The 25233-nt window shown below is 39.1% G+C and overlaps 1 protein-coding gene across 1 annotated transcript in view; it reads left to right on the top strand.

Annotated features, from left to right (window-relative positions):
* PTPN14 (protein tyrosine phosphatase non-receptor type 14) overlaps positions 1-25233 on the top strand; it is a 121523-nt gene that overhangs the window by 17700 nt on the left and 78590 nt on the right. The window contains exon 2 of the mRNA XM_037405310.1: positions 23710-24034. Within this exon, the coding sequence (XP_037261207.1) occupies positions 23861-24034 (174 nt within the window). The 5' untranslated portion in view covers positions 23710-23860. The remainder of the gene's footprint in view (positions 1-23709; positions 24035-25233) is intronic.

The following is a 25233-nucleotide window of genomic DNA, read 5'->3' as shown; positions in this document are numbered from 1 at the left end:
CTGGTGATTTTGGAGAGCAGGTGACTTCTGTTTTTCATTCATTGGGATTTATTTTTGGAGCAGTTCTTGAAATGATGACACTCTTTTCATGGTGGCTTGAAGACAATGTTATAGTTGCTAACTAGAAGAGCTCCTAAAGTGTATATAGTTGTTAAACACTTGGATCTAATGTTGTTTATTCAATTTGCAGTGTTGTGGTGGGGAAACCAGTCTGGGGGAAGAGGATTTCCTTAATCGTACCGATACAATCACTTTCCCTGTACAGCTTTTCTTCTGCACTTCCAGAAGGATAATTTCCCTTCTACTTTGGATTAGACAAAGGAATTCTCCAAAGCATTTAGGAGCATTGGTTTCTCTGGTTGGTTGGGGTTATTAAGAAACCTTAGTACCTCATTGCCACCTCGTATACATCTCAGTTGTTTTATCTGTAATAAGAGGTTAATAATAATGATAATATCGGATTTTTATTCCCCCCCCCCCCCCCCCCCCGCAAAGTGTTCCATCATCACAGTAGAAAGATTCTGCCAAGTATCTTTCTATATACAGTAAGGTATGACTGATTACACTCATTAACTCATTCCTTAAAGTGCCTCCATTCAATACAAATAAACACTTCCCTATTTTGTTTCCAAATTGGTTTAGTAGCTGCAAAATGTGATTTCTGATAGCTGTCCAGACTAGATGAAAATTCAGTGCAAGTAACAGGGATTAAATGATAGAGACTCAAAATGTGTACCGGTATTTCTTTTCTCACTGTATTAAACTGCTAAAAATTGCACCTATTTGTAAAATGTGCACCTTTATATTAAATTGCCTAGGCTTTGCAGAAATACAATGCTTCTGATGCATTTAATGTCAGTGTTTTTTATAGTTTGCAGAAAAGTTGGCCTTATTTTGCAAGATATTGAGGATACTTTTATAATTCACTTGTAAATTTTTTTGATGCAATAAAGCATGGCTTAAGTCCGCAGTGTTTTCAGTTATCAATGGGTCTCTCTGCATGTACATCTACATGTACTTTTTTCCTATTGAAGAATCAAAAATTCATTTTATTTTGGTTACACGATGAATTGCACTGCTTAGGCAAAGTAGCCAGAGGAGGCTTTGGCTTTCCTTGGCCTGCACTGTATTTTAATGGCAGCATTGCTGGAGACGACAGGCACTACTAAAATGGAAGAAAGTTGCTTGACTTTCACTTTTTTTCCTCTGTGAATTGACTGTTAGTGTTGCTGTGCCTTGCTGTGCCTTCTGTATTTAAATGTTGCTACAGAGATACATATTCTGGGCTGGTTGGTTTTGGTTTGGGTTGGTGTTTTTTTGTGTGGCTTCTGAGGTTGGCTTGAGTTGGTGGGACAGGAAGAGGACTGGTAGGCACATGAGGCATTGCACAAGGTGCTTTAGTAATGGGAATTGTCTTTTCTTCAGCATTTACTTTTGGAAAATTGCTGCTCTTGCTGCCTTGTGTGGCTGTTAAGTGATTTCAGCGTGCTGATTTTTTCAACGCAAGCTCTGACATTCTGCCAGCCATGGGATCAGGCTCTGCAATCCAAGCCAACTATATAGGCTGTTTGTTGCAATTTTAGGATCAGCACTCAGTTCTGAGGAAATTGGTTGCCTGGTGCTACCAGCCCAGCAGTTGCATGAGACTTCAAAACACTGATCTAACATGCTGGAGAAATAATTTTTATTTACAAAAACTCTCCTGTCAGTGCTTACTGGAGAATTTAGATGTTATGAACTTCTTTAGATAGGTCACCTCCAGTAGTGATGGCTTAATTTGAAAAGCCTGTTTGCCTGCCCTTCTGGTACAATAGTAGCAGCTCTCTCGAGAGGAGAACACCTCTGAGATACCATCTGGACCAATGTGAGGATCAAAACAATTCTCTTTTAGAGAAGAACTGAAAGGAATTCCAAAACTTGAAGGCTGCCATATTTTGCTTACCACATGCTCTGAGTGTGGAATACCTTGACACCTGCCAATAATGGGGAAAACAATGAGGTATATAACTTGCTACTTTTTTGAAATGTGCTAAATTAAATTAACAGATCTTTAGATAGGTAACACCATTGATTTTATTTTATTTTTTTACATAGAACAATGATTATGCCTGCATTGTAGTGGCTGAATAATAGAGCAATAGAACACTACTAGCAAAAAGGATTTCCAAATAATCTTGGAAATTCCATTCCCTTAATTATTTTCTTTACAGACACAACTTGCAGCTTAGACAAGATTCAGAGTGGTCATGGCATTGCAGTTCTCTCCTAATGATATTAATCCTAACCATGATAACTAATGATACTAATCCTCTGATGCAAACTTTCCGCTACTGTGATCATTGTGCACAGAGCTTTGGAGATAGGGGAGAAAAAAAATGTCAGCAGCTAGATGGTTACTTGAGGAACATGCAAGTTAAACACCTGACATCTGATGAGTCACCCTCCAAGTATGTGTGATTGAATGATAGTTAATTGATTGCCACAGTTGATTAAGACCAAATGTATCTGAAATGTGGAACACTGTTTTTGAATGTAGTAAGAAGTGCAATATGAACACCCATAGTTTACAGACCTTACTACAAAATACCTGTCTGCAAAAACCCCCACAGTTGTCCTCAGAAATAAATTTGTGTGTTAAGTGTTTGTTGCTGTCAAGCAAGTATTTCTAACAATTTTAACACTGTTTAAACATTGTTGTTGTTAATTGTTTTCTAATAGTAGTAAGTCTTGATGAGAATTGCTACACCTGGTCATTTTCTGGTTGACTCTTTCTTAAGGAAGTAACCTGCCTGTTCAGAAATTTCCATGCTATCTTGACTTAAAACTGTATCCAGGCTCTGATTGTAAGAGCAAAATGCAAATGTTGTACCAACATTTTTTTACGGTCCCCACGTTTAGCAAGACAAAAGTTCAGTCTTTTGGGACAGACACTAAGCAGGTAATATACTAGCATAAATCATGGTGAGATACGTTCTGTAATGTATATGTGTTGGGAACATACAGGGTAGGAATTCAAGAAGTTTTGACCTACCTGATGCAATAGCTAAAGGTAGAGGTTGTTGTTCATCACAAAGTTTCATTTAGCTGTATCAGCTTTTCAGAGAGAAGAGACTATCATCTAGTAAGCCTCAAACAACTGTTGTAAATAATGGATCATTTCAAAATGCGATTATGGCTGTAATCCTACAGGATGCAGGTTGGGTCTGGGCATTGACAAACAGGCCTGTTGGAGAGTCAGAATGCCACTTGGCCTCCCACAGCTGTGTTGTCATTGACCATTAGTTGTACAAGCAGCTGGTTATTCAAGTGCTTAAATATAGATTGAGGAGCTTAGCAGTAAATAGCTATTTAACCGATCCGTGTTTCTAGTACAATACTTAAGCCAAGATTTTCTGGTGCAAAAGATGTCTGACTGAACAGTAATGATACTATGGATTTAAAAAAAAAAAATTGCTGAAAATACAAATAGTGAAATTTTGTGCTGGATTCACTAGCAGCAACTCATCGCTGGAATGTGAAACAGCAGTCCAAAATCATTTGAAGTGTTTATAGATAGAGTATTGAAACGGTGAAGCTGTTTGGAATGTGAGGTTTTGAAACAACTAATCCAGGGCAGTGCTTATGTTCTGGTTATTTTGTAGATGCTTTTATATCTTTCAAAGGAGTTATGACCATTGTTTCTGGTATTGTATGTACCTAGTGCACAAGCTTTTAGTAAATTACCATTGTTAGACTTGCATCTTGTTAAACAAACATAGATTGGAACAGATTCCATGCTGTAAAATCAACCACATGCAAGACAACTTCTTTGTGCATGTGGGTTATGTATCATTTCCCCTCAGGAATTAACAACATACCTTGAACTCCACTTTTTAATTTGATTGAAAGAGAGAGCCTTGCACACAGAAGAATAAAAACTCTTGGACTCTAATCTCTTAATCTCCATAAAATGCTCGAATGTTTAGCTTTGATAATATATGAAACAAATCTGGTGGTCCGTAGCATTTCTGATGTGCATTCCCTTTTTTTTTTTTTCAGCAAAAAGAAATCAAAGCAGACATAAAACAATGCATGACAGATGGGTTAGTGTTGGTGAGAGTTAGCCCTCAAGCATGAAGAAATTCCATAGCTCTAACTCTCCCTTCTAATATGCTAGTGGAAAGTCATTTCAGTGGCCTGATGATTCCTTTGCCGAAGTTTTCCTGCCAGTGGGATCAGCATACACTTTGTGGACTCCTGTATTAGGGCTTTCAGTGCTACACAAGAGACAATCCAGGACTAATGTCAAGAAACTGAACATTTTGGCTAACAAGCTTTTGTGCTGGGAGGCAGATCTTCTGAAAAGTATGTGGAGTCTTCCTCATGCTTGGGATTAGGAACTGGTTGAGGTTCAAAATGAGGCAACTAAAGTAAGAAGATGCACATAGCAGTCCCGGCTCTAGCATAGCTTTTGCAGTCAAAGAAACAGCTTCACAAAAATAATCTATGTAAGGGGGAGGAAGATCTTTCAACTCTGTTTCCTACTTATATTTCCAAAGGGAGATAGTTCTTGGGGTCTGCAGAGTCCAAAATGGAACATACTTCCCTCCCACCTTCCTCCAGGGTAGCAGGAGAGAACTGAGCCCTGGTTTTGGCACATACTCATAGGTGAGGTGATCTCCAAACATGTTGCAACTACTCTGCTATAATTAGTCTCCTAGTGCAAGGAGGTTCAGCTTCTGTTTTTTAAGTCTCTAGGGCTGGAAGAGTGGTTTTTTTGTTGTTGGTTGTTTTGGTTTTTTTTAGTAGGTGCAGTGGTTTGATCTTTTCATTGTAAATATCTCATACAACTAGCATGTCCTTGTTGTCTAAATGTAGGCAAAATATACATTTTAGAAGAGCTTTTAGCTCTTAAAGTAGGTATCTGCTCTTTGTATTGAACCACTTGTCCCTGATATTTTTCCAACCTTTGGGATATTACACTGGAATTTGAAAAAAAAAAAGGCTAAATAAAATGGCTTCAGAGGAGGACTGCCTGCCTGAAAAGCCTGCTCCAGAAATGCTTGTAGGACCTAATCAGAATAAGAAACAGAGCAAATACTGGCATTACATGATGTGTGGATTAGACTGGCAGGAAACTGGACCATGGTTAACTTCGCTTGTGTCTGCTGAAAACAAACTGAACCCCACACCCACACTGTTGGTCTTAGTCTTTAAAGTTTTGTTGGCAAAGCTCTGCCTTTTAGGAGTGGGAAAACAAGTCATACCCACAATAGACACAGTTATGCTGGCAAAAAACTTAGTGTAGTCTGCCAGTTGAATGAAATCCTTTGGCATATGTATTTTATTCCATTCAAGGAAAAGCCTTGGCTACCCCTTCCCTGCCCCCCATTCCTTTTTCTCCAGCCCAGCAGAAACTGTGTCTGCACTACTGGGATTCACAGAGATAACACTGCCGGTGCAGTCCCTTTTAAGTGTTGGTAAGCCATTAGAAGAAGCTGCCATCATCTCAGATCTTAATTTGTTTCAGTAGATAAACAGAAAAATGCTATCAGAGGAGATAGATCACTGAGTGCAGAAATTGCATGAAAAGAGTAATGCAAGTGCTGTCAGAAGTGCCAGAGCCTCTGATGAGATTCCTTGGGACTTGTCAGTCTTAGTCTACCGACTTAACTTTCTCAGTGACATGGTTTTGCCTGGAGGCAGCTATAAACCATCAAAATATAACAGGATATCTTGGCATGACAGGGAGATCTCTGGGATCTAGGTCTCCCAAGGCTGTGACTGGCTTATGTAAGCTATTACCAAGTAGAAGCTCCAGTTTTGTAGTGATTTTTAATTGTTTGTTTGTTTTCTTTTTTAAAAAAAAGTTGCATGGTTTTTGCACACCAACAACTGCTCATGGAAGATAAGAAATTGCAGCAGCCGAAGCTTTAGATTTATTGCTGTGGTCAATTTCCTGTTATTTTTAATAGGATATGGCCCTTCCACTTCTAAACTAGTGAGCTGTATCAAAGGGACTGTATCTTGTTTCAAACCACTTGGGTCCTGAACACATGCTCATGCCCTGGTCTTGTGCTTCCTAAGCCACATTATATCTGGTTTAACTTTTTTGTGTGTGTGTGTGTGTTCGTGCACATGTTTCAGCTCCCTGTGACGTGGATTTTTAGGAGCCCTTGCTTGGTTTGTTTTAAAGTTATATTATTTGAAAAGAATTTGTGTCGAGGTTTGCTCAGCACAGGCAGTGGAAAACAAGGCATTACCTGATTGTCAGGGCACCTCTGGCCCAGCGCTCTAGCCTGGGTCACTGCATGGGTCGGAAATTAGGGAATTCTTGGCTGGCTGCTGGGAGAGAGATTCAACCACTTTGCAGTGCCTGAGTGGCTGGAGCAGGGGGAGGAAATCTGGCTGGTAAACTTTTAGCAGATAAAATTTGGGTTAAAAAGCAAGGTTTTAACAGAGGGAAATTAGTGTCATGTATCATTATTTTCCCTTGATTAATATTTGGATTCTTTTGGCTGTTTTCATTCAAACACATTTTGAACACTTAGTAGTCAAAATATCCCAATGGTCTCATGTGTGATTAAAAATAAGGAAACCGAAAATTAAGTAAGGTACTGATGAAGAACCACAGAGAAAGTTAGAGGAGGAAAATCAGCTGGCCTGTAATTTATAAAGTCTTGGTAGGACTTTGAGATGAGAGTGTTAGTGCCCTGCCATGGGATCCAGCATAACTTGATGAAATTATGCAATGCAGTTGTAGTTTGGCAAGCTAAATTAGTAATTGCAATTATTCAGTGGCTATTTCTAGACTTTATAGTAAATTTCAAAACTGCCCTTTAAAAAAATTACTCTTTTGTTTTCAGTTGGACTGTCTACAGACATTTTGGTTTTTGCTGGGCTTGGGTAGTTACGTTGTCCTCAGACAGTCTGTTTAGAATTGAGTGATACTAATGAGCAATGAAGTTAATTTCAGTTGTGTATACTTTAATGTTTTTATTAACCAAGATAATCAAGCTGCAAATCAGACTGAATGGGAGGTGCGTTTTTGACCAAATTTTTACCAAAGTTAAGGCCAGGAGGATAAATCTCTTGGGATTTAGCATTAGCAGCTTCTTGGTTTGGACAATGGATTTTTTGATTCCATCCTTAGAAAGTGATGAGTCCTGTCATACTTTTGACATCATGATAATCCAGTTATTTATTCTTTGTCCTGCATAGGATTCTTTTGCCTTCTGTTAATGATGTTGTCAACAAATAAACCCAAGCATTTAAGATCATCCCAAGTTTTTTAATTTTATTTCTTATGGTATTTGTGATTGGTACAATCCTGTGGGGTGTTTCTATGAACAAGAGCTGGGGAGGCAAAATAAATATAATTTTCAAGTCCAGATGACCTGGAAAGTTTAAATAGGATTCAGCAAGCCCTGAGGAGTGGTAAACTTGTCTGCTGCTTGTGGACAAGAGAGAGAAATGCAAGGCAGGTTTCAATTCTGAAGGTGAGATAGCAATTCTTGTTTTCATCGATCTCGTTAATAGTACCTTTGAGAATGAAAGCGTTTTAAAAATTGCATAATACAATCTGAAGGTATAGCTGAATTATAAAGCTTGTTCATAACTGAAACTAACCAGCTAAATCAGTTGCTAATTAGACAGTTTGTAATTCTGAGGAACTGGATTTTGTTGATAGGAATAAATTTTGCTGGTGGTGGAGAGTAGTGACTTTTACTAAGGAGAGCACTGCTACCTTTACTGGCTGCTTGAGATAAATATAAGGGCCTCTTCACATCTTGGTTTTGGCATCAATTTTCCAGTGTTGAGACTCCATTTGTAAGGAGAATCTGGCCTTTTGCTCCAGAACCTCTAACATACAGGGGGTTTATCCATTTTTTCATTTTAGATGCTTGCCTTTGTTTACTGAGATCTCTTCATACAGAAGTAAATGTGTGCTGTAGTGAACATAAATATTTTCCTTTAAAGGTTTTAATATATTTATGATGTTGCCTAAAACTAAAGTAATAAATAAACTTTAAAATTTAAGCATGCATGATTTGTTTTTACAGTTAGAATGGGAAAGAATTTATATTTAGCATCTAAAATATTTTAAAACAGTGCATCTCCAAAGGTTTTCTGTAGCTTTATGTCAACAGAAAATGCATTCTCCACAGAAGCTTTTGTGCTGCCAGTTCTTATTTAAAAATAAACAAACAAAAATCTACTTTATTTCAGAAAACTCTTTACTAATAGTGTCCTGTGTTTCCTGGCTAGATCACTTGCTCAAGGAGGTCTGTGGCTGCTTATCGTGTTCCGGACCATCTATGTTTATATCCAGGTAGTTGTTTTGAGACCTTTGACTTTATTTAGGGCTGGAAAGCCAAACAAAAAACGAAAGCAAATTTCAGTTGTCTCCCATTTTTTTGTTTGTTTGGTTGGGTTTTTTTTATTATTTTTATTCTGTATTCCCCTTGGGACGTTCCTAATACAAAAATGCTGGATTTTACTCCTATGTTATGAAGGTGTGCTTGCATGCAATAAAATTATCTAGCTCTCTGCTTCAGATTCAAGATATGAAAATCTCCCAGTTAAGTTTCTGGAAGATTTCTGGCCAAATTCTGTAAACCAAACCACAGCAACTTTGGGAAAAAATGCATATAAATTACATGCAGACGTTACAGTTTTTTTCATGGAGCCATAATCATGCCAATCTCAGTGCGTATTAACGTGACATAGGGCTTGAAAACGGCTGCAAAGTCTCTAAAGGCATTATCCTTCTCAAAGCTTTTCCATTTTAGAAAAATTAGCTTACCAAGCTGCCAATAAGATGTGATGGCTTTGACTCTAGTCAGCCCATTTCAGATGCAGAGCCCCCAGAAACCTTGTTTCCCTCGTGGGCACTTGCCCAACTCAGTCCTTACTACCTTCTGCGCACATCATGTACTGTCATAGTTCCTTTCCGTCTAACTTGTAATAACTGTTTGTTTCTTACCATCTTTTTCCCCACTGCTGGAGCAGGAGAACTGTTTGTCTTTCTAAAATTAGATATCCATGGATACATATAATATTTTTCTCTGTTTAAACTTGGCAGTTTAAATTGCGCACGGAAAAGTAAAGTATGTTCCACTACAGGAAGCCTGCATGCTGTATTCTTCATTTACAGGAGAATAAAATGTTACATGGAATATTTCACTCTTTGTTCTGTAGAAGGAAAACAATACTTACAAAAGCTGGTTTATACTAATGCCTATAGCCAGACTCTTCCTTTGTTTTCATTATGCAGTATTAGGGTACCACCCTATGAAGGGAAGCTAACTATATACGGGATACAGCTAAGGCGTGTAATTTTAATACCACTTGAGAGTTTTTATGTCATTTGTCTTGTTTCTCCAGCTGAAAGAGGGTGTTCAAACCTCCCCAGCTGTGTGGACCATTCTTTAATGTAGGTCATCTTGCCTGAACATCTCTCTTCAGTTCTCAAGATCCCAGACAATCTGGTCTTGTTTGCCATTTCTTAAGACTCCACAGGTAGCTGTAGTAGTGGTAGGAAATGATGTAGTGTGCTATTATTTTTCTTGGCTATAAAAGTAGTTAATTTTGTTTTCTGGAACCCCTTAAGGTATATGATTGTTCCAAGGAAAAGCAAAGTGAGAAATCAGGAGGCTATTTGATGTCTAGGGTGGCAGGCAGTCTTGATTCCCGAATAGGCTACTTCACCTTGTTAACTTTTTCAGACTACTGTAATATTTTTCTCATCTGTACACAAATATATCATTCTCGCTCCTGTGAGGTACTAGATGACAGCAATATGCTAATGTGAACTTATTTTCATGGAGTGGTGTAATTGCTCTCTTCTGCTCTCTGAATAATAACACGCAGAAATGAATTAGCTTTACTCTTGAAAATGGGTAATAAGTAGTTATGTTGGACCTCTGTACTGAAGGAGCCAAAAGATAAATAGGGTTGTGGTGGTTTCTAGCTTTGTTTTTGATCAGTGGTATGAGTCACGGGGTTTTGTGCATTTTTCTGTTTAGAACACAAGTGAGAGTTGCTTTTTACTAGCTCTCTACAAAAAAAGGTGGATGAACTTTGGCTGCAGTGGGGGAAAAGTGCAGTCTGAACAGGCAAAGGAGTTTAGGAGAAGAGCCTGGTCTTCTAAATTATGTATGTTACATGGGATTCATGCCACCCGCTGTTTTACTACCTCAGAACACTTTTGAAACTTCTACAAATCAGCCCAATGCTGGAAAACTTTTTGCCCTTTCCTATCTGCACTGAAGAAATGTTTTCTCTATGTTCTTTGCTTATCTTTGCCAACCTTCATCCTTTTCCTGCCCACTCTCTCTCTCCTTCGTGTCAAAGTGATGGGGTTTTTACCACTGCAAACTAAATACTTGCTGTAACTTAAAAAAAAAAAAAAAAAAAAAAAGTTTGGTTTCTTCCTCCTGTAAGGCTGAATACTTTCATACGTCCTGGTAAGGAGAGGGTGCTATTTTAGTCTTACTAGCATGCAAAATGTTGTTTAGCTCAGTGATGTGAAGGATTCTGCAGTATGAACTTGGTCTTGTGGCTCTACTAGCTTTAATTTCCATCGTGAAAACATGGTAGAAGATTTAGTGTTGCCCTTGTCACTGTCAGAAGATGTCTATCTGCAGTGCATGAATCCTGCTGCCAGTTAAAGTGATTGGTTTACTTGATTGTTTCAAGATTGTAACAAATGATTTTGAAATTTGTCTGTCATGAGTAGCTGGCATCAGGATGCTACATCTCCTGAGCTGGCACATACTTGATCCAGTAAGAACTGAAGATACCTGCCACTTTTAATTTAAGAGTTGAATTCACTGCAGGTTATTTATGGTTTAGCTGGGTTCCTGCTTTCAATAGCTGTGAACAGGTAACGCTGTGTCGTGCAGGAGCTGATTGTTCAGATGGGATAATGCGGTTAGAAAGAGGAACAAATCCTTTCAGAGCATGGCATTTAAGAGTCCCCAGTGACACTTGATTTGGAAATTAATGATGATTGTTTTCCTGTACTAGAACACCTGGTGGAGTAGGAGGTTCACAACAAGAAACAGGTTCTTGAACTGTTCTTAGATTTTCTTTCTGTGACCTTTTGTGATTCCTTGTCAGTCTTCTATCTGTGAGAGTTTGTTGTTTGGTAGGTTTTGTTTTGTTTGGGTTTTTTTGGGTTTTTTTTACATACTAGCTTTTTTTCAAACTCCACTTTTTTTTTTTTTTCCTCCTTACACATCCTTGATATAATTGTAATGTTTATGCTTGGATATTTTGCAGTATTCATTTTCCAATTGAATCCTAGGCTTTTTGATTCTAATAGTTTCATGTTATTTTTGGCATAAATTGTAGTATTAAGGGCCAGCTATAATTAACTCTGACAAGTTTATATATCAAAGTTTAGAAAAGACACTGAAAAAATGTAGCAGCTTGATTTTGGGGCATGTAATCAATGGTTGCCAATGAAAACTGATGTTATGAAATCCCATAAGGATATGACCATATTCCATCAAATCTTCTTGGCTTGCGACTGAAGAGAAACACGAAGATATACAAGTAGTTATTTGAGCACATTTCATGTTTCTTGCTTCCAGAAACTTTATAAAAATAGCTGTGTACAATAACAATAAATTCATTATTCTTACAAGGATATCCTGAATTTGACATGCCAGTATATGACTTTGAACTTTAGTCTTAGAAATAGAGGTTGTTTTGAAGATAACCCTTCAGAAGGATTCTCCTATTTATGCTATGTGAATGCCTGTGTTATATTTAGGCACTGAAAATACTTTTGGACTGAGAGTCCTGTATTCTGCAGTGGTGGGGAGTGGCTGGGGAAGATATGAGCTGTGCTTTCTTTCACAAGGGTACTTAAAACTTTTCCAGCAATCCTCATCCCTCTTAGAGTCAAGGCTGAACTCGGCAGCTTCCAGTCTCCCTCCCACAAATGCAGATTTATAAACCCTCCTTATGCTGAGGTGCTGGACAGTGGTTTGTACTGCAAACATCGCTTTTATTTACCTGAAAGAGAATACTTTAGATCTGTCATAATTGAGCTGGATACCTTTCCAAACCAAAGCAAGGCGCAATGTCATATCTTCATAATGTCTACTGTGTGGTAGGCTTCATTTATTCTCTTTTTTTCATCTTAAGTAGATCCAGCATGAACTTGGACATGAAGAACTGAAGGTCTTGGGTCAGATTTCCTATTTTTATTGTAGTCTATCAGTATCAAGGGAGAAGAACAGGGCTGGTGCTATCTCTAAGCTGAATCACACTTCACAGTGATTGTCAACAAATTGCAGGAGTTTCTCATTCCTTACTCTGCATGGTCTTTATAATGGCTTTATCTGTCACTTCATCCCCGGCATCACTTCTGTAAATAATTACCCTGTGACCCTTTGGTCCTTAGTAACTCTTTCAAAAGCACAGCTAATGATTTTATAAAAGAGGGAGACTGGTGAATTCTTGGCAGGTTTGTCTCAGAGCCTTGTCTCTGCAAATGGAAATTATGAACTTTAACAGTAATAAACAGCTTGGTGGAATTGCAGTGCACTGGGTGCTTGGCGGGTAGTACAGCAACTTACTGTTCCATGATAATAGTAATTTGTGTTATCACAGACTTGTCTTTGTGCTAAATTGTTGAATAAAATGCACACAGGTATCACATCTTGGTCTGCAGTTTGATTTCTGACTGGTTCTAGAAAGGCTGTAGTTGGAGACTTCTCCCACACTGTGCAGGTAGATTGATTTCACAGGAGTGGCGGCCACACTTAACAGCACTTCAGTAGGCACGGGTGTCCTCACAGCTGCCAAGGACAGATTTTACTTTCTTGTGTTTAATGTGAACAGTACATCTGTATGGCGTTGCCTAATCCTGCAGTAGAACTGGGGGTTATGAAATTTATTTTCCTTTTTCTTCAAAGTGGACATAAATGTAAGGTTTCTTGCCATCCATCTCGTAGCTTGTGGGCTTGCTTTGCTAAATCATTTAGCTCCTTTAAGACACGAGTGTGATCTGTTGTCCATGTCTCACATTCCTCTGCAGCTTAATGTGATATCAGGCTTCAAGTTAAAGAAATTAAATGCTTCCAACTTGCTAACCAGAGACAGAATTACAGGAGGGGTTGTACTACGTGGGCTTTCTCCACTCATTTTATGTTTGATCCTCTTTTCTTCTCTTGCTTCTCCCTGCATTGCAGTTAATGCTGAGTGTAAATGTTAGGGATACCTCATCTCTTTAGAATTCTGCTAGTCCAATTATATGATACCAAACAAGAGAACATAATACCTACAAAGAGATTGTTTAACCATTTTTTTATTTTACTCCACCTTCTTCTGTTCTGGTCTTTAGGTTTTGTACTTACAAGAAAATAAACTTACATAATCTATATATAAATAATTTTATTTGCCTGCATTCAGTAGCACTTCAATGGCCACTACAGTGGATCAAAGGCCTAGTTGTGCCACTTTGATATGCACATACAATAAATGCATCTACCTACCTGAGATCACACAGAGGATGTTTGGATTTTGTGCAAGTTGCATTTAGATTTAGGTTTCTTTAATAAATTGTGCAATTTAAATTTGGAATAACCTTACAGTTTTTTGCATGGGAACTAAAAGTCAGACTAACTTCCCTGTGTGACATCTAAATTGCTTGTGAAGAACAGCAAAATAAGAAAACGTTAATGTTAGATGTTAATGTTTGTCTCCATTTTAATCTACAAAATCTATTTTGGGAGCTAGGGATGGTCACAAGCTTGCAAGCCAGTTTTGGCCTTTGTTGCTCCACTCATATGCTAGAACGTTAACATAAAAATGGATTAATCTGAGCAAGGAATAAAGCTGTTTTATTTTAAAGAATAATTTCTTTTCAGCTCATGACTGAGTAAAGTTTTCTGCAAAGCGTTTTTTCCTCCTGAAGTGTTACAAAGCAACTACTTTCTCTAATAGGGTCAGCTAACAAGAATTAGTCTGTAATCTCATTAAAAGCTAATAACCTCAAGTATGATTCCAAATAAAGCTATCATCATATGTATATGGTGAGTATTTTGTTCAGACTTAGGGGAGAAGGTAGTAAATCATTTTTTGAAGAGCTATTATGAAAGCTGAGCAAAGAATGGCGTGCCATAGTTTGTAGAATTTATTACAGTGCTCTTGTGTATTAAGCTGCAACTTGCATTTTGCACTCCAAAACTAATACAGTTTTACTAGCATTCAGTGTAAAGCTGTTCTCTTGAGTAGAATTAATGACAAATAACATGTTAGAGGAAATAAGCAGCCAATCTACACTTATCTATTATAGTACTGTTATAACTAAAAAGGAAAAATTACACTATTGCACAATGAAGCAATATGGAATTACAGTTTGTGCAATTCCTTACTCTGTCAATGCAATTAGCATCACTTATTGGAATGCTGTGGAAGTAAATTCCTAATTTCTCTCCCAAGCTCTTCTGAAAGCTTTTGAAAAACATACTAGCGTTGAAGGATTTATATTGACTGCTTGAGTGGTATTTGAGGTGTGAGAGTTTCCCTGTTAAAAATTATTAGATAAAAAATATGACATGTGCTGTTAATAACTCAGTTCCTGTGTGCTATCCCACTCTGTTACACCCAGGTAATTGTTTTCAAATCTTCTTTATCAATACGATCTGCAACACAGATGAAGGAAGAACACAGAGGGCTGCTCAGAGAGGGGTCCTTTTGTAGCCTTGTAATTCCAAGACACCGGTCAAAGAAGTCAGTCACTTCAAAGGCAGCCCCCCTTCACCCACCCCCCTTTAGCCATAAATCTTACTTCTAAGTATTTTGACTGTTTCAGGCTAGTGTTTAAGCCCACACAGTGGGCACTGGAAAATAAGCCTTTAATACAGAAAGAAAAGTACCATTAGATCATTTCCGGCAGCTATTCTGTATTTCAGATGAGGTGTTTTGCTGTCGGAACAAATGCAGTTATTCATAGACTGTGGCTGCGTGATTTACATCAAGGGCTATATTCAGTAAAGATAACAGATTTACTTTATTCATGCATGTGCCCACAATATAATCCTCCTTTGATAGAACTTGGAGGAATTTTTTCAGCATTTTGTAGCATCAATGTTTTAATACACTGAGTAGTGGAGAGGCTTTTTTCCACGCAAGTTCAAAAGTTCATGTTATGATCTTATATGAAATATAAATTTATGTAACTAAATGTGCCTGGTTGTGGGTTAGCATGTACACTGTACATGCATTTTTAATCTTATTTTTCCTTTCTCACTCCCTCTCCTCCCTTTCTCCTCTACCTCATCACACTTGACTCTTGTTGCTTATCTGCAGCCACACATCCTTTATTGCCTTATCCTGGTTCAGTATCTAATACCTGAATGGGATTCATTGAGCCTCTCCTGGAAAGTAGACTATTGCTCTCAACTTCAAGAAACTGGCCAAAGTTTTATTCATACTGTAACCCTGCAGGTATAAGTCTTGCTTCACTTGGCCCTCCTGGTTACTGACATCAGTAGGGACAGTGCTGGATCTCATTCCCATAAGGAAAAGGGCAGATTTGCAGTTTGGAGGGTCCACCACACTGTTTGTTTGATTTGTTGCAAGTTGAGTACTTCTTGCTGATCTTTCCCCTCTCCCTCAATGGTACATGTGATTCTTTGGCTTTTACAAGACGTATTTTTATAAGAAAACATTTTCTTTCCAGCTGAGCCAAGGAATCCCAACATGTTGGAACCTCCTTACATTAAATAGGTACTTTTTTGACTTTTGCTGTCTTTAGAATTAGTGTGATGCATTTTGGAAGTCTGTAGTTTTAATCCAAGTTTTTCCAGCTTTTGCTCATTTTAAAGACTTTATAATCCTCCAACTATAAATGTTAAAGGGAGCAAAGGAGAATGGGAAGTACAGAAGCATGACCACTGTCTGAGTAGAACTTGTAGAAACTCGGTTGTGTAAGCCATATTAAAATCAGAAGATGATCAGGAGCAGAATTATCACACCTTTATTAAGTGCGTAGGACCATATTTTGCCAGGGTAACACACCTTCCCAGCAGGGTCTGGTCTCAGCTGAGAGCAGCACTGCATGAACACAGGCAAGCAGCGTCCAGTCTTTGTCAGACGCTGGGGTGGTGGTACCCATGTAACAAGGTGCAGGCAGATCCTGCAGTCTGCCAAGCATTGTGGCTATTTGCTTCTTAATCTCCAAGTGCTCTTTTGTCACTGCCCTGTTGCAGAATCCCAATTCAGAAGTGAAACTGCAGCCAGCTCTAGAGAGTAGGTATCTTTTCATTAAAGCAGGAAAGGTGATGTTTAAACTTTTTTGTCTTTATTTTTAACAAACTTTTAATTGCATCATTTGAAATTTTAGAATTTCAGAATTCAGAAATTTAGAATCCACTGGCACCAGTTTGTGCTAGTGGATGTGTAACTAGTGTGAATGCACTGAGGTGTATAATTTTACTCTGTATCTGATACTTGCCTCTATTAAAGCTTTTGCTTCTGCTCTTCATGTTATCCTGTGTTTAGAACTTTTATTTTAGCTTTACTTATGCCTTTGCAACATGAGAGAATAATGAAAAAATGCTGTAAGAAGTTTTTATGTGGTTTTTACTAAGTATATCCTTCACAGGTTTTGTAATGTTTTTTTCATGCCTATTAATCACATTTAGCAGGAAATGTAATCTCTTAAAATTGCTATAGCTCCAGCAAGTCTGAAGGAGTTGAAAACCTTTCACAAAGGTGACTAACTGAAAGGAAAAGCTGCCAATGCTATGTCGCTACTGATTGCAGCCAGTGGGGTAGAATAGGGACAGAAAGTGAAGAATCCTGTCAGATCTTCTGAGAGGTTTTAAGTCACTTGAATATGATTTATTTTAAGTAGTTGACCCTTACAATAACGGTTTGTTTTTCCTGATGCTTGATTGCTAGGAAGGGTTTAGTGAAAAATTAGGATGCAGGGTCCTGTGCCTTTGGTGCCTTTTCTGAAGGGTGGCACTTAAAGAACTGTTGTAGTACCACTTCTGAAAGAAGGATGTGCCAAAACACCAAAATGCTGGTCTTGCTTCTTTTCTTCTGAATGGTTTCTCCATGTAGAAGACATAATCCATCTAGATTTTGCAATATTAACTCCTCTTATAGATATTCAATTACAGAATAATTTTATTTATTTTGAAAAAAAAAAAGTGTGATTTGAATCAACTGGTTATTTCAGAAAAGTAATTTTTATTCTAACATAGCTTTGTCATACAGGAAGAATGGAAGTGTGTTCTGGGGATTTCCTTTGCCTGCTGAGGACAGGAGCCTTCCTTGGGCTGTGATTTCACAAACTGCTCAGCTGACTTGACTGCTGTCAATTAAGGCAGGATTGCTCTTCTTCCTTCTCTGAGTTGTGTGATTCTGCTTTCTTCCCTTTGCCGAGCAAGCTACTCATGCTGGCCTCCACCATGAGCCATTTAAACTCACTAACCAAGCTGAAAAGGAGCCTGTTCTTTCACTGAGTTAGGGAGGTGAAGTGGCTCAACCAGGAAGACGTCCCAGCAGATTTCCAGAACTGGTGTAAGACAAGCTGTAGCGATGTGTTTGGAATTAAGGGGGGGTGGTGGTGGTGGTGGTGGGAAGAAAGCAGGACATCCCTTCCATTCCTGGCAGTAATGAGCTCTTAGATGAGACTGCCTCAGGTACAAAACCACATCCTCGGACAGATGCCATCCAGGCACTGATCACTCTTGGCTGTGTCTAATTTGAGGTCTTGCAATAGCATAGCCAAGGTGTGAGAAGGTCATAAATGGTTAACTGTTGTACTCTGGGACCAAAACTGGAGAGGTGGGGCTGCTGCAGACAGCTGGCATTGACAGATGGGCAGCATATCCTACTCAGGAAGGAGACTACTGGGGTCTGGCATTTTGTTTTGGTTTTTTGACTGTAGAACACAAAGTTCTACAAGGTGTACAGGTGAGTGATTAAAAACTCCAGCTTCACTACTGATATTCTTAAAACTGATTGCAATGGCAACCCAAGCATCAGTTAGATAAGTTACTTCATGCAAATGTGACTCCTATCCTGAATGCTTACACTAACTCAGAAAGAGCCCTTTATCAGTAGTTGCATTAGAAAGACTTGGATTGTTGAGGGTATTCTGGAGTGATGAGTAGAGAAGTAATGGATAAGGTGCTAATTTACAGTTTGGGAAGTTCACATGTTTTCTGTGATAGAGACTGTTTGTTGGACACTGACTTAGTGAGATTCACAAAAACACTTGGTACTTGTGGACCTTGACGGAGAAGAGTAATCAGGTGTCTGCCTGGCAAATTTGTACCCACAAAGCTCCATAGTTCTGTGGGTGCACGAGAAAGGTGTTTTTACAGAAAAAGTGGTGCTTTAGCAGAGGAGGAGGGAATAATAAAATCCACACCTACTAACATTTATGCACTTCAGAGTCAATGAGTACATACTCTTTCATGTATTGCAACAAAACAAAAGGTAGAATTTTAACAGGTCTGAATTTGAGTGATTCCTTTGATTTTATTTTAACTTCTCTAGGCGTTTTATTTGGACTACCGAAAGCAGAATCTAATCCAAGTTGGACACAGTGAAAACAAGCGATAACAGATTAAAAAGAAATAAAACTGTTACAGCAAAGATGGATCTGATGGAAAATGAAAATTTTCCTGGGAAGGGAAAGCTGTGATGGAATTAGGAAAGTAGAAATGCTAACAGAGATTATCTTTGATCTTCGGCTACTCTGTATTGGTGTCTGATGATGCACAGTGATAGTAATAGTAGCAGTTGTCTTCTTCTTTGAATGTCCTAGAGTCCTTGGCATCTATCAATGCAGACAGGTATGGGATCTCTAGATGCTTAGAGACTTTAAAAGTTCTGCATAGGATGTTGTAATAGTTATAAAAATGAAACAAAAGTACTATTTGACTCTTTCAAGAATGTAGAGGTGAGAATGTTATCAGTTTTATTGCTGTTTGGATTAGGGTAATACTTAAATCCCCCCCAAGAATTTTTAAAGATTTAAATGCCTGAGGATGAGGCCCACGTCTTGTCAGGGACCGTATAAACAAATAGTTGAAAACAGTAGCCTTGCAGCAGAAGGATTATATTATGTAAGAGTTAAAGCCCCCTTTCATCTGTCCGGAGATGAATTTGACTCCTGAGAGTTTATCAGGCTTTATGGGAATTCCACCCATAGCTGGGTGGGATACAGACACCTTGTTAGGTACAGAAATACTCTTTGCCTTGCTCTACCTGCATGAAACTCTCACATGAGAGCAATCGAGGGAGATAAAGCTATTTCACAGGGAGAGATTTCCTCCCTAGACAGAACTCAGCTAGATGGAGATGGATTGTGCCAGACATCCTGTCTCTCGTACACTATTTTTATTCTTCCCTAAATCTGTAGGCTAGCACACCACTTGCAGCTTACATCAAATGCTGCGGTCTCACGCCCAGCCCAGGGTTACATACTTCTGTTAGGTGTGCTGCTGCTCCTGCAGTGCTAGGAATGCTGGAGGGGTGCCACGCGCTGTTGGTAAATACAGGCTGCAGTTTGACAGTAATTGCTTTCTTCCTGGAGTTTCAGAAATTACGTACAAAAGCAAATGAAGTGAGAGAAAGCATTCTGTTTTAAGTGCATTTCACATCAAATGCTATTTATTTTTTTAATGCTCCTTTCAATGTGGTACAGTTAAATACATGAAGTCTGTAACAGGGGAGCAAGTCATGTACTTGGAAGCGTCCTGAGAGTTGTCTTGGCCTTAATAATTTATAAGCTTTTCTTCTGTTCTGGCATTTGAATAAATTTAAGGAGGCAGGAGAATGCCTTGTGACTGGAGCAGTGCCTTCACCACACAAAGCAGCTCCTGCGGTATGGCCTCTTCCTCATGAAACACCTAGCAGCTTCCCTTGCTACAATCGGTCTGTCTTCTAAAACTGCTAACAGAAAAACTGGCCAGGCCCAGCTGACTTTGGGAGAATGAAGGAAGAGTTCTTCATATTTCTGGCTTATTTTGGTTTTAGGTTTGGAGAAGGTATCAAATATTTATTTGCTTTTCATGTACTAGTGGTTTGACCTGGTTTTACTGTAATGTCTCATAAAGAAAAAAAATGCTGTTTTGGAAAGTCACAGATTTCTATCTGCATTGGGTAATTTAAACCCATGGGGAGATTTCATATTTTATACAGAAACTGACCAAGTTTTCTTAAAAATTAGAAGCAATTCTGCCTTGTGTATCACAGTGTGAATCTGACCTAGTTCTTCATGCAGAACTGGCCAGTGGAGAAGGTTGGTTGCTAATAGGTAGGGCTACTGTTCCAGGTCACGATTAGCCTTTTCCCCCCTAAACCGTTAGAGCTGTGCCATCTGCAGCTTGAAGGTGTTTCAGTTTGGTGCCTAGCACTGTGCTTGGCATATATTCTTGGTTATATGAGATAGGTGTTTTTTCCTACCTTTGTGGATATGAATAAATAGTATTCTGTTGCTGAACGATGGGGGAGGTGGTACCTCTCGAAACCTCTGTTGTACAAGGTAGTATTTCTTTCAAGAATACTGTATGATTTCTCCTCTCACCCTTTGCAAGATGCAGTGGTGTTGCAGGGGAATCAAATACCACTGGCGAGACCATACATGCGTATCTGCTGCCTTTGCACAGGCAGTATGCTGATAAGGCTTCCACGCAAGGTAGAGAGTGAGATAAGTAAGAATGTTTTGGGCTGAGACACAGACGGTTTATATCAGGCTCCATCTTTAAGCTGCTTTCTAGTGAAAGCTGTTGAGGGAACTTACGTTGTGCTTGGCATGAGATTGTGGGTTAAAGGTTTAGTTTTATTCTGTGTCAAATCTGTTTTCATTCTTTAGTCTTTTTTGCCACTTTTGGTCTTCCCCTTCCGCAGCCCGTGACTTTATCCACATGGCTTTTTCAAGTAAATAACATAAGAAGTAGGATTCCAATGTCTATGATAACAAAGTGGCTGGCTTGTTTTTTTCTTGCTGGTTTTTTTCTGCTGAAACAGGGGAATATTAAACTTTACCAAGAATCCACTAAGATATTGTATCTCTTCGTCTTCATGCTGATGAAACTGCCTTAAGGATAAACACTTTTTCAAAAAGCTGTTTTGATTTTAATTTTTTTACACAGTATTCTTCATCAAACTGTTTCAGAAGAAATATTTTGTAGAACAGTTTACATCTCAGGTGAGCATGCACTGAAGAGAGTTGAAGATTTAAAATGTGGGGAATTTATGTTGTCTTTTCTGGCCCTGAGTGCCCCTGTGTGCCTTAATGGCCCTGACCAGCATCACCTGGGGATTCCACCCCACCTTCTGCCCACAGGTCTGGAACCTTCAGTTCAGATCACCCTGAGGATGTCAGTCTTTGTCTGAGCCATGTGGTTGGTGGTCTCTAGCTCTGTCTCTTGCTGTTGGAGCCCCCAGCCTGGGCTCCCAGGGTGGCTTTTGGACCTGGTTCAATGCCAGCCATGCCTGGGGCTGCCAATGGACAATGTTTGCAGCACCCAGCTCTGCTCATCTGGCTCGTCCCCTACAGGACTGTGCTATGGTGGGTGAGGACACTGGGTCACCCTCCGCTCCCAGCTCATCCCCCCTTGCAGGGCAGCCCTGCTCCTGCTTTTCCCTGGCAATGCCTGTACCTTTGTACAGCACTGCATCAGCACGCTCCTGTGTCAGGCTGTTACTTTCTGAGATACTTGAGAGCTTTACTGCCATCTTTTTGTTTTTCAAGGGGACCCTATTTCAACTTTCGATTTTGAGGTTTCACTTTTGAATTGCTATTCGTATCAGATGTTAGTGATGGCTTACTTATAGATGAGTGGTTAGATGAGCAGGTAACTTGCTTGTGCTTCTGCAAAACTTTTTTTTTTCCCCCCTTTGGTTTCTGGGAAGTGGTTGAGGGACATTATTTTTTGTTTGTTTGTTTTATGTGCCTTCAAAGTATGTACTGTAAACAAAGGGAGTTTCCATTTAGCAGAATGTTTAAATTCCCAACCATATGCTCTAACTAAAAACCTTGTTTAATTCGGTATGCTTGTTAAATTTTCAGAAAGAGCAATTGATATATAAATTTGAAGTATGGCAGGGGAGAGGGGAAGGAAGAATCCAAAATAATTGAAACATGGACCAAAAAGAAAGAAAGGAAAAATACCCAGTTTGGAAAGAGCTCAGACTAATTTCTTTTCAGAAAAGTAAATCCTTAAATGGAAGATGGCAGTATAAAAGTTGTCATGTCTGTCTCTCTCACATCTTAGATACTCTTAAAAGAATTCCTTGTTTAGAATTAGAGTAAGTTCATGGTTATCTGATGAGCTGTTTATAGGATCGCTTTACTTCCACTGTTTTTATTTTAAGTGGAAGTGTGTGTTAGAGGAGGGGAGTGTTGTTGAATACTTGCATAGTTGGGTTAACTTGGTTAGAGACTTTGCTACTCCTTGGCAACCCTTTAACCAGGAAAGGAGATCCTGTAATGTAATAATCCTTTGTATGGAAGACCAAAACCCTTCTGTCTGTCATACTCGTCTTCTTTTTCAGTCACCTATGAAATAATTGTGAGTAAAAATGGATGTTCCTGATGGTTTTAAGATTGCAGAAATGTAAAGAACTTTGTTTGCTTTAGGAATCTGTAAGTGACCAGAGCCTTTGAGATCTTAGAAAGCTTACCAGAAAACCCAAGTGGAAAGTTGGTCAAACATCCAGAAATGTGTAAATGGGAAAGTTAGACATGTGCACTGAATTGAGAATTAATAGTTATTACAGGCTGGGCCAATCAGAGCCATTTTAAGCTGTCCCAGCCTTGCCATCCCAATTCATTCTTTAATGGGAAACTAATTTAAGCGTGACATTTCATGTGAAAGAGCTGTCTTCAGGCACTGATGTATGTATGTCTCATAGATGGGAACATAGTTTCTTAAATGTCATTATTTCTGTATCTCTGGTTCTTCTGTCTACTTTGTATTTTGGCTTAACTGTTGCATGTGTCCCTGATAAATTTTAGGAGTGGTAATTAGAAACAATATTTAGAATATGTGTTCTCTTTCTCCCAGTTGATGTTATCCTGGTTTCTGACAGCTGTGTTCCTGCAGTTACTCATTCCACCTGAAAGGGTGAAATGCACAATTGCTTTGGAGCTGGAAGTGAGCAAAACGTCAGGGATTGCCTCAGAGGAACAGTCTCTGAAATGGCTTGGATGCTTCTTGCCTTTCACATGCATACTTTAGGTTTGATTTTTTTCAGAGGTGCTGAGCCCTGCATTTCCTGCTGACTGTACCCAGCCTTTCTTCTTTCAAAATCACACCTCTTTTAAATGCCTCTATTCCTTAGCTTTTTAAGCTAGCTTTCAAAGCTGGCCTGAGGGCACCAAAACTTAACTTGAAGATTATGTTATAGACCCCTGTGGTGGGGGTAATGGTGGGAGAGTTAGCACCTCTGGATGCGTGCCCTGTAGAGTTGCTGTTTTTACTGAGCTTCTCAAAGAAGGGTTTTGCAATTAAATCCGTGCTTTAAATTCAGCACCAAAATAGAATTCTGAAAGATTTGTTGTATGAGGTCTCCTTTTGGGAGATGTAGTAAGTGCCTGGCAGTCCTGTGTGTGGAGATTTATTTTTTTTTTTTATGGTTTTAAATGTGACTTTTCCTTTAAGCTTTTTTTCTTTTCCACTGATCTTTAGGAACCTCTTATTTCACACTTAACTCTACTTATTTGTATGTATTTTGCAGGAATCCCTTGAAGCTCGCTCTGGGAATGGACAGCTACCTCCAGTTCTGGAGGAGAGCAGTGCCAATTGAAGAAGCCTTCAAGGCAAGTCAAGTGTGCTGAGAACTCTTGGTGGAAGAGTAGGGGAAGGGGTGACCTTCCAGGCCAACAGCCATGCCTTTCGGGCTGAAACTGCGACGGACCAGACGCTACAATGTCTTGAGCAAGAACTGCTTTGTGACAAGGATCCGTCTGCTGGACAGCAATGTGATAGAGTGCACCCTGTCCGTGGAGAGCACAGGGCAGGAGTGCTTGGAAGCTGTCGCTCAGAGGCTTGAATTACGTGAGGTAAGAGTAACCCAGTAAAGACCATCTGTCACTGTATAATTTGACACATTTTTAGCTCAGGCAGTCTGTTAGTTTGAATCATGTTATTCTCAGAGCTGGCCAGATATGATCAGCAGCTGGAGCTTGGACAAACATTCTGGTTGTGTGAAAACTGAAGGCAGAAAGGCACTCAGGGCTTTGTGCTGTTGCTCATTCATCACAGCTTTGAGAGATCTTTGTAATACGAAAGTGAGGCTTCTTCTTTTCTTAGAATGCGATGGGTGTTACTTTCTGAACTGGGATGCCAAGGCCCAAGTTACAGTAACTTTCATCTGAATGTAAATGTGGTTTCACAAACAGTGCTGGTTGAATTATGCCAGTGGGAAGGAGACCACTGGCTTTTAAATATCCATTTTCATATAAATATATTCTTGTTACTGACATACTGAAATAGGCAACATTTGTTACTAGCAGGAGCAACTAGTAACAGTTTGAGGATGGTGGTTTTTTTTTTTTCTCTTTAGTTTAACTGAAATATTTCACATCTGAAACTCTGAAAGGCTCCTTTTACATTCCTAATGCTTCTGAAGAGGCTGAAGAAAACTCAGTCTTACTTTACTGAAGGCTGAAATCCTTTATTTTCTACTTATTGCTGTAGAGTTCAGTTTTTAGTTTTAGTGTTGAGGCCTTTTTAGAAATATCTCTCCAATGTGCACAGCACAAATGAACTGTCTTTTTTCACTTACCTTTTGTGGACCCCTGACATATATCCTGCATGCTTGTAGGCTTTTGCAAATCACAAGTTGAAAACCATTGCCTGGAAGTTGCTGCATTGTCATCTTGACAGTCCTGGCTGATGCTTTCTGTAAGCACAGCTGGGAAATCTAATTATTGTGCAGTGTCTTACACTTGTTGGTCCACAACCCTTTGTAATGGTGGCAGCTGGAAGGTAGCATACGAATAACTGCTGCAGCTGAACACTAAACAAAAACTCTGTTTGTGCATCAGTAATGATAAGAAGAGAAGAATCTCGCTCTGTGTGTGTGCAGAATAGGCAGGAGAATGTGCAGGCAGGAACAGAATGGAGCGTCAGAATATTGTGTAGTGATTTTTTTCTTACTTGGGATTTTTTTCATTTGGATTTTGGTAGAATCATTTCACCCCTCCCCTTCTAATTGCTGCTTTTTTTTTTTTTCTTTTCCTCTTTCTGTTGGCGATGC

This window comes from Falco rusticolus, chromosome 12 (assembly GCF_015220075.1).
Source record: "Falco rusticolus isolate bFalRus1 chromosome 12, bFalRus1.pri, whole genome shotgun sequence".
NCBI lineage: Eukaryota > Metazoa > Chordata > Aves > Falconiformes > Falconidae > Falco > Falco rusticolus.
This window is presented reverse-complemented; position numbering and strand designations above follow the sequence as displayed.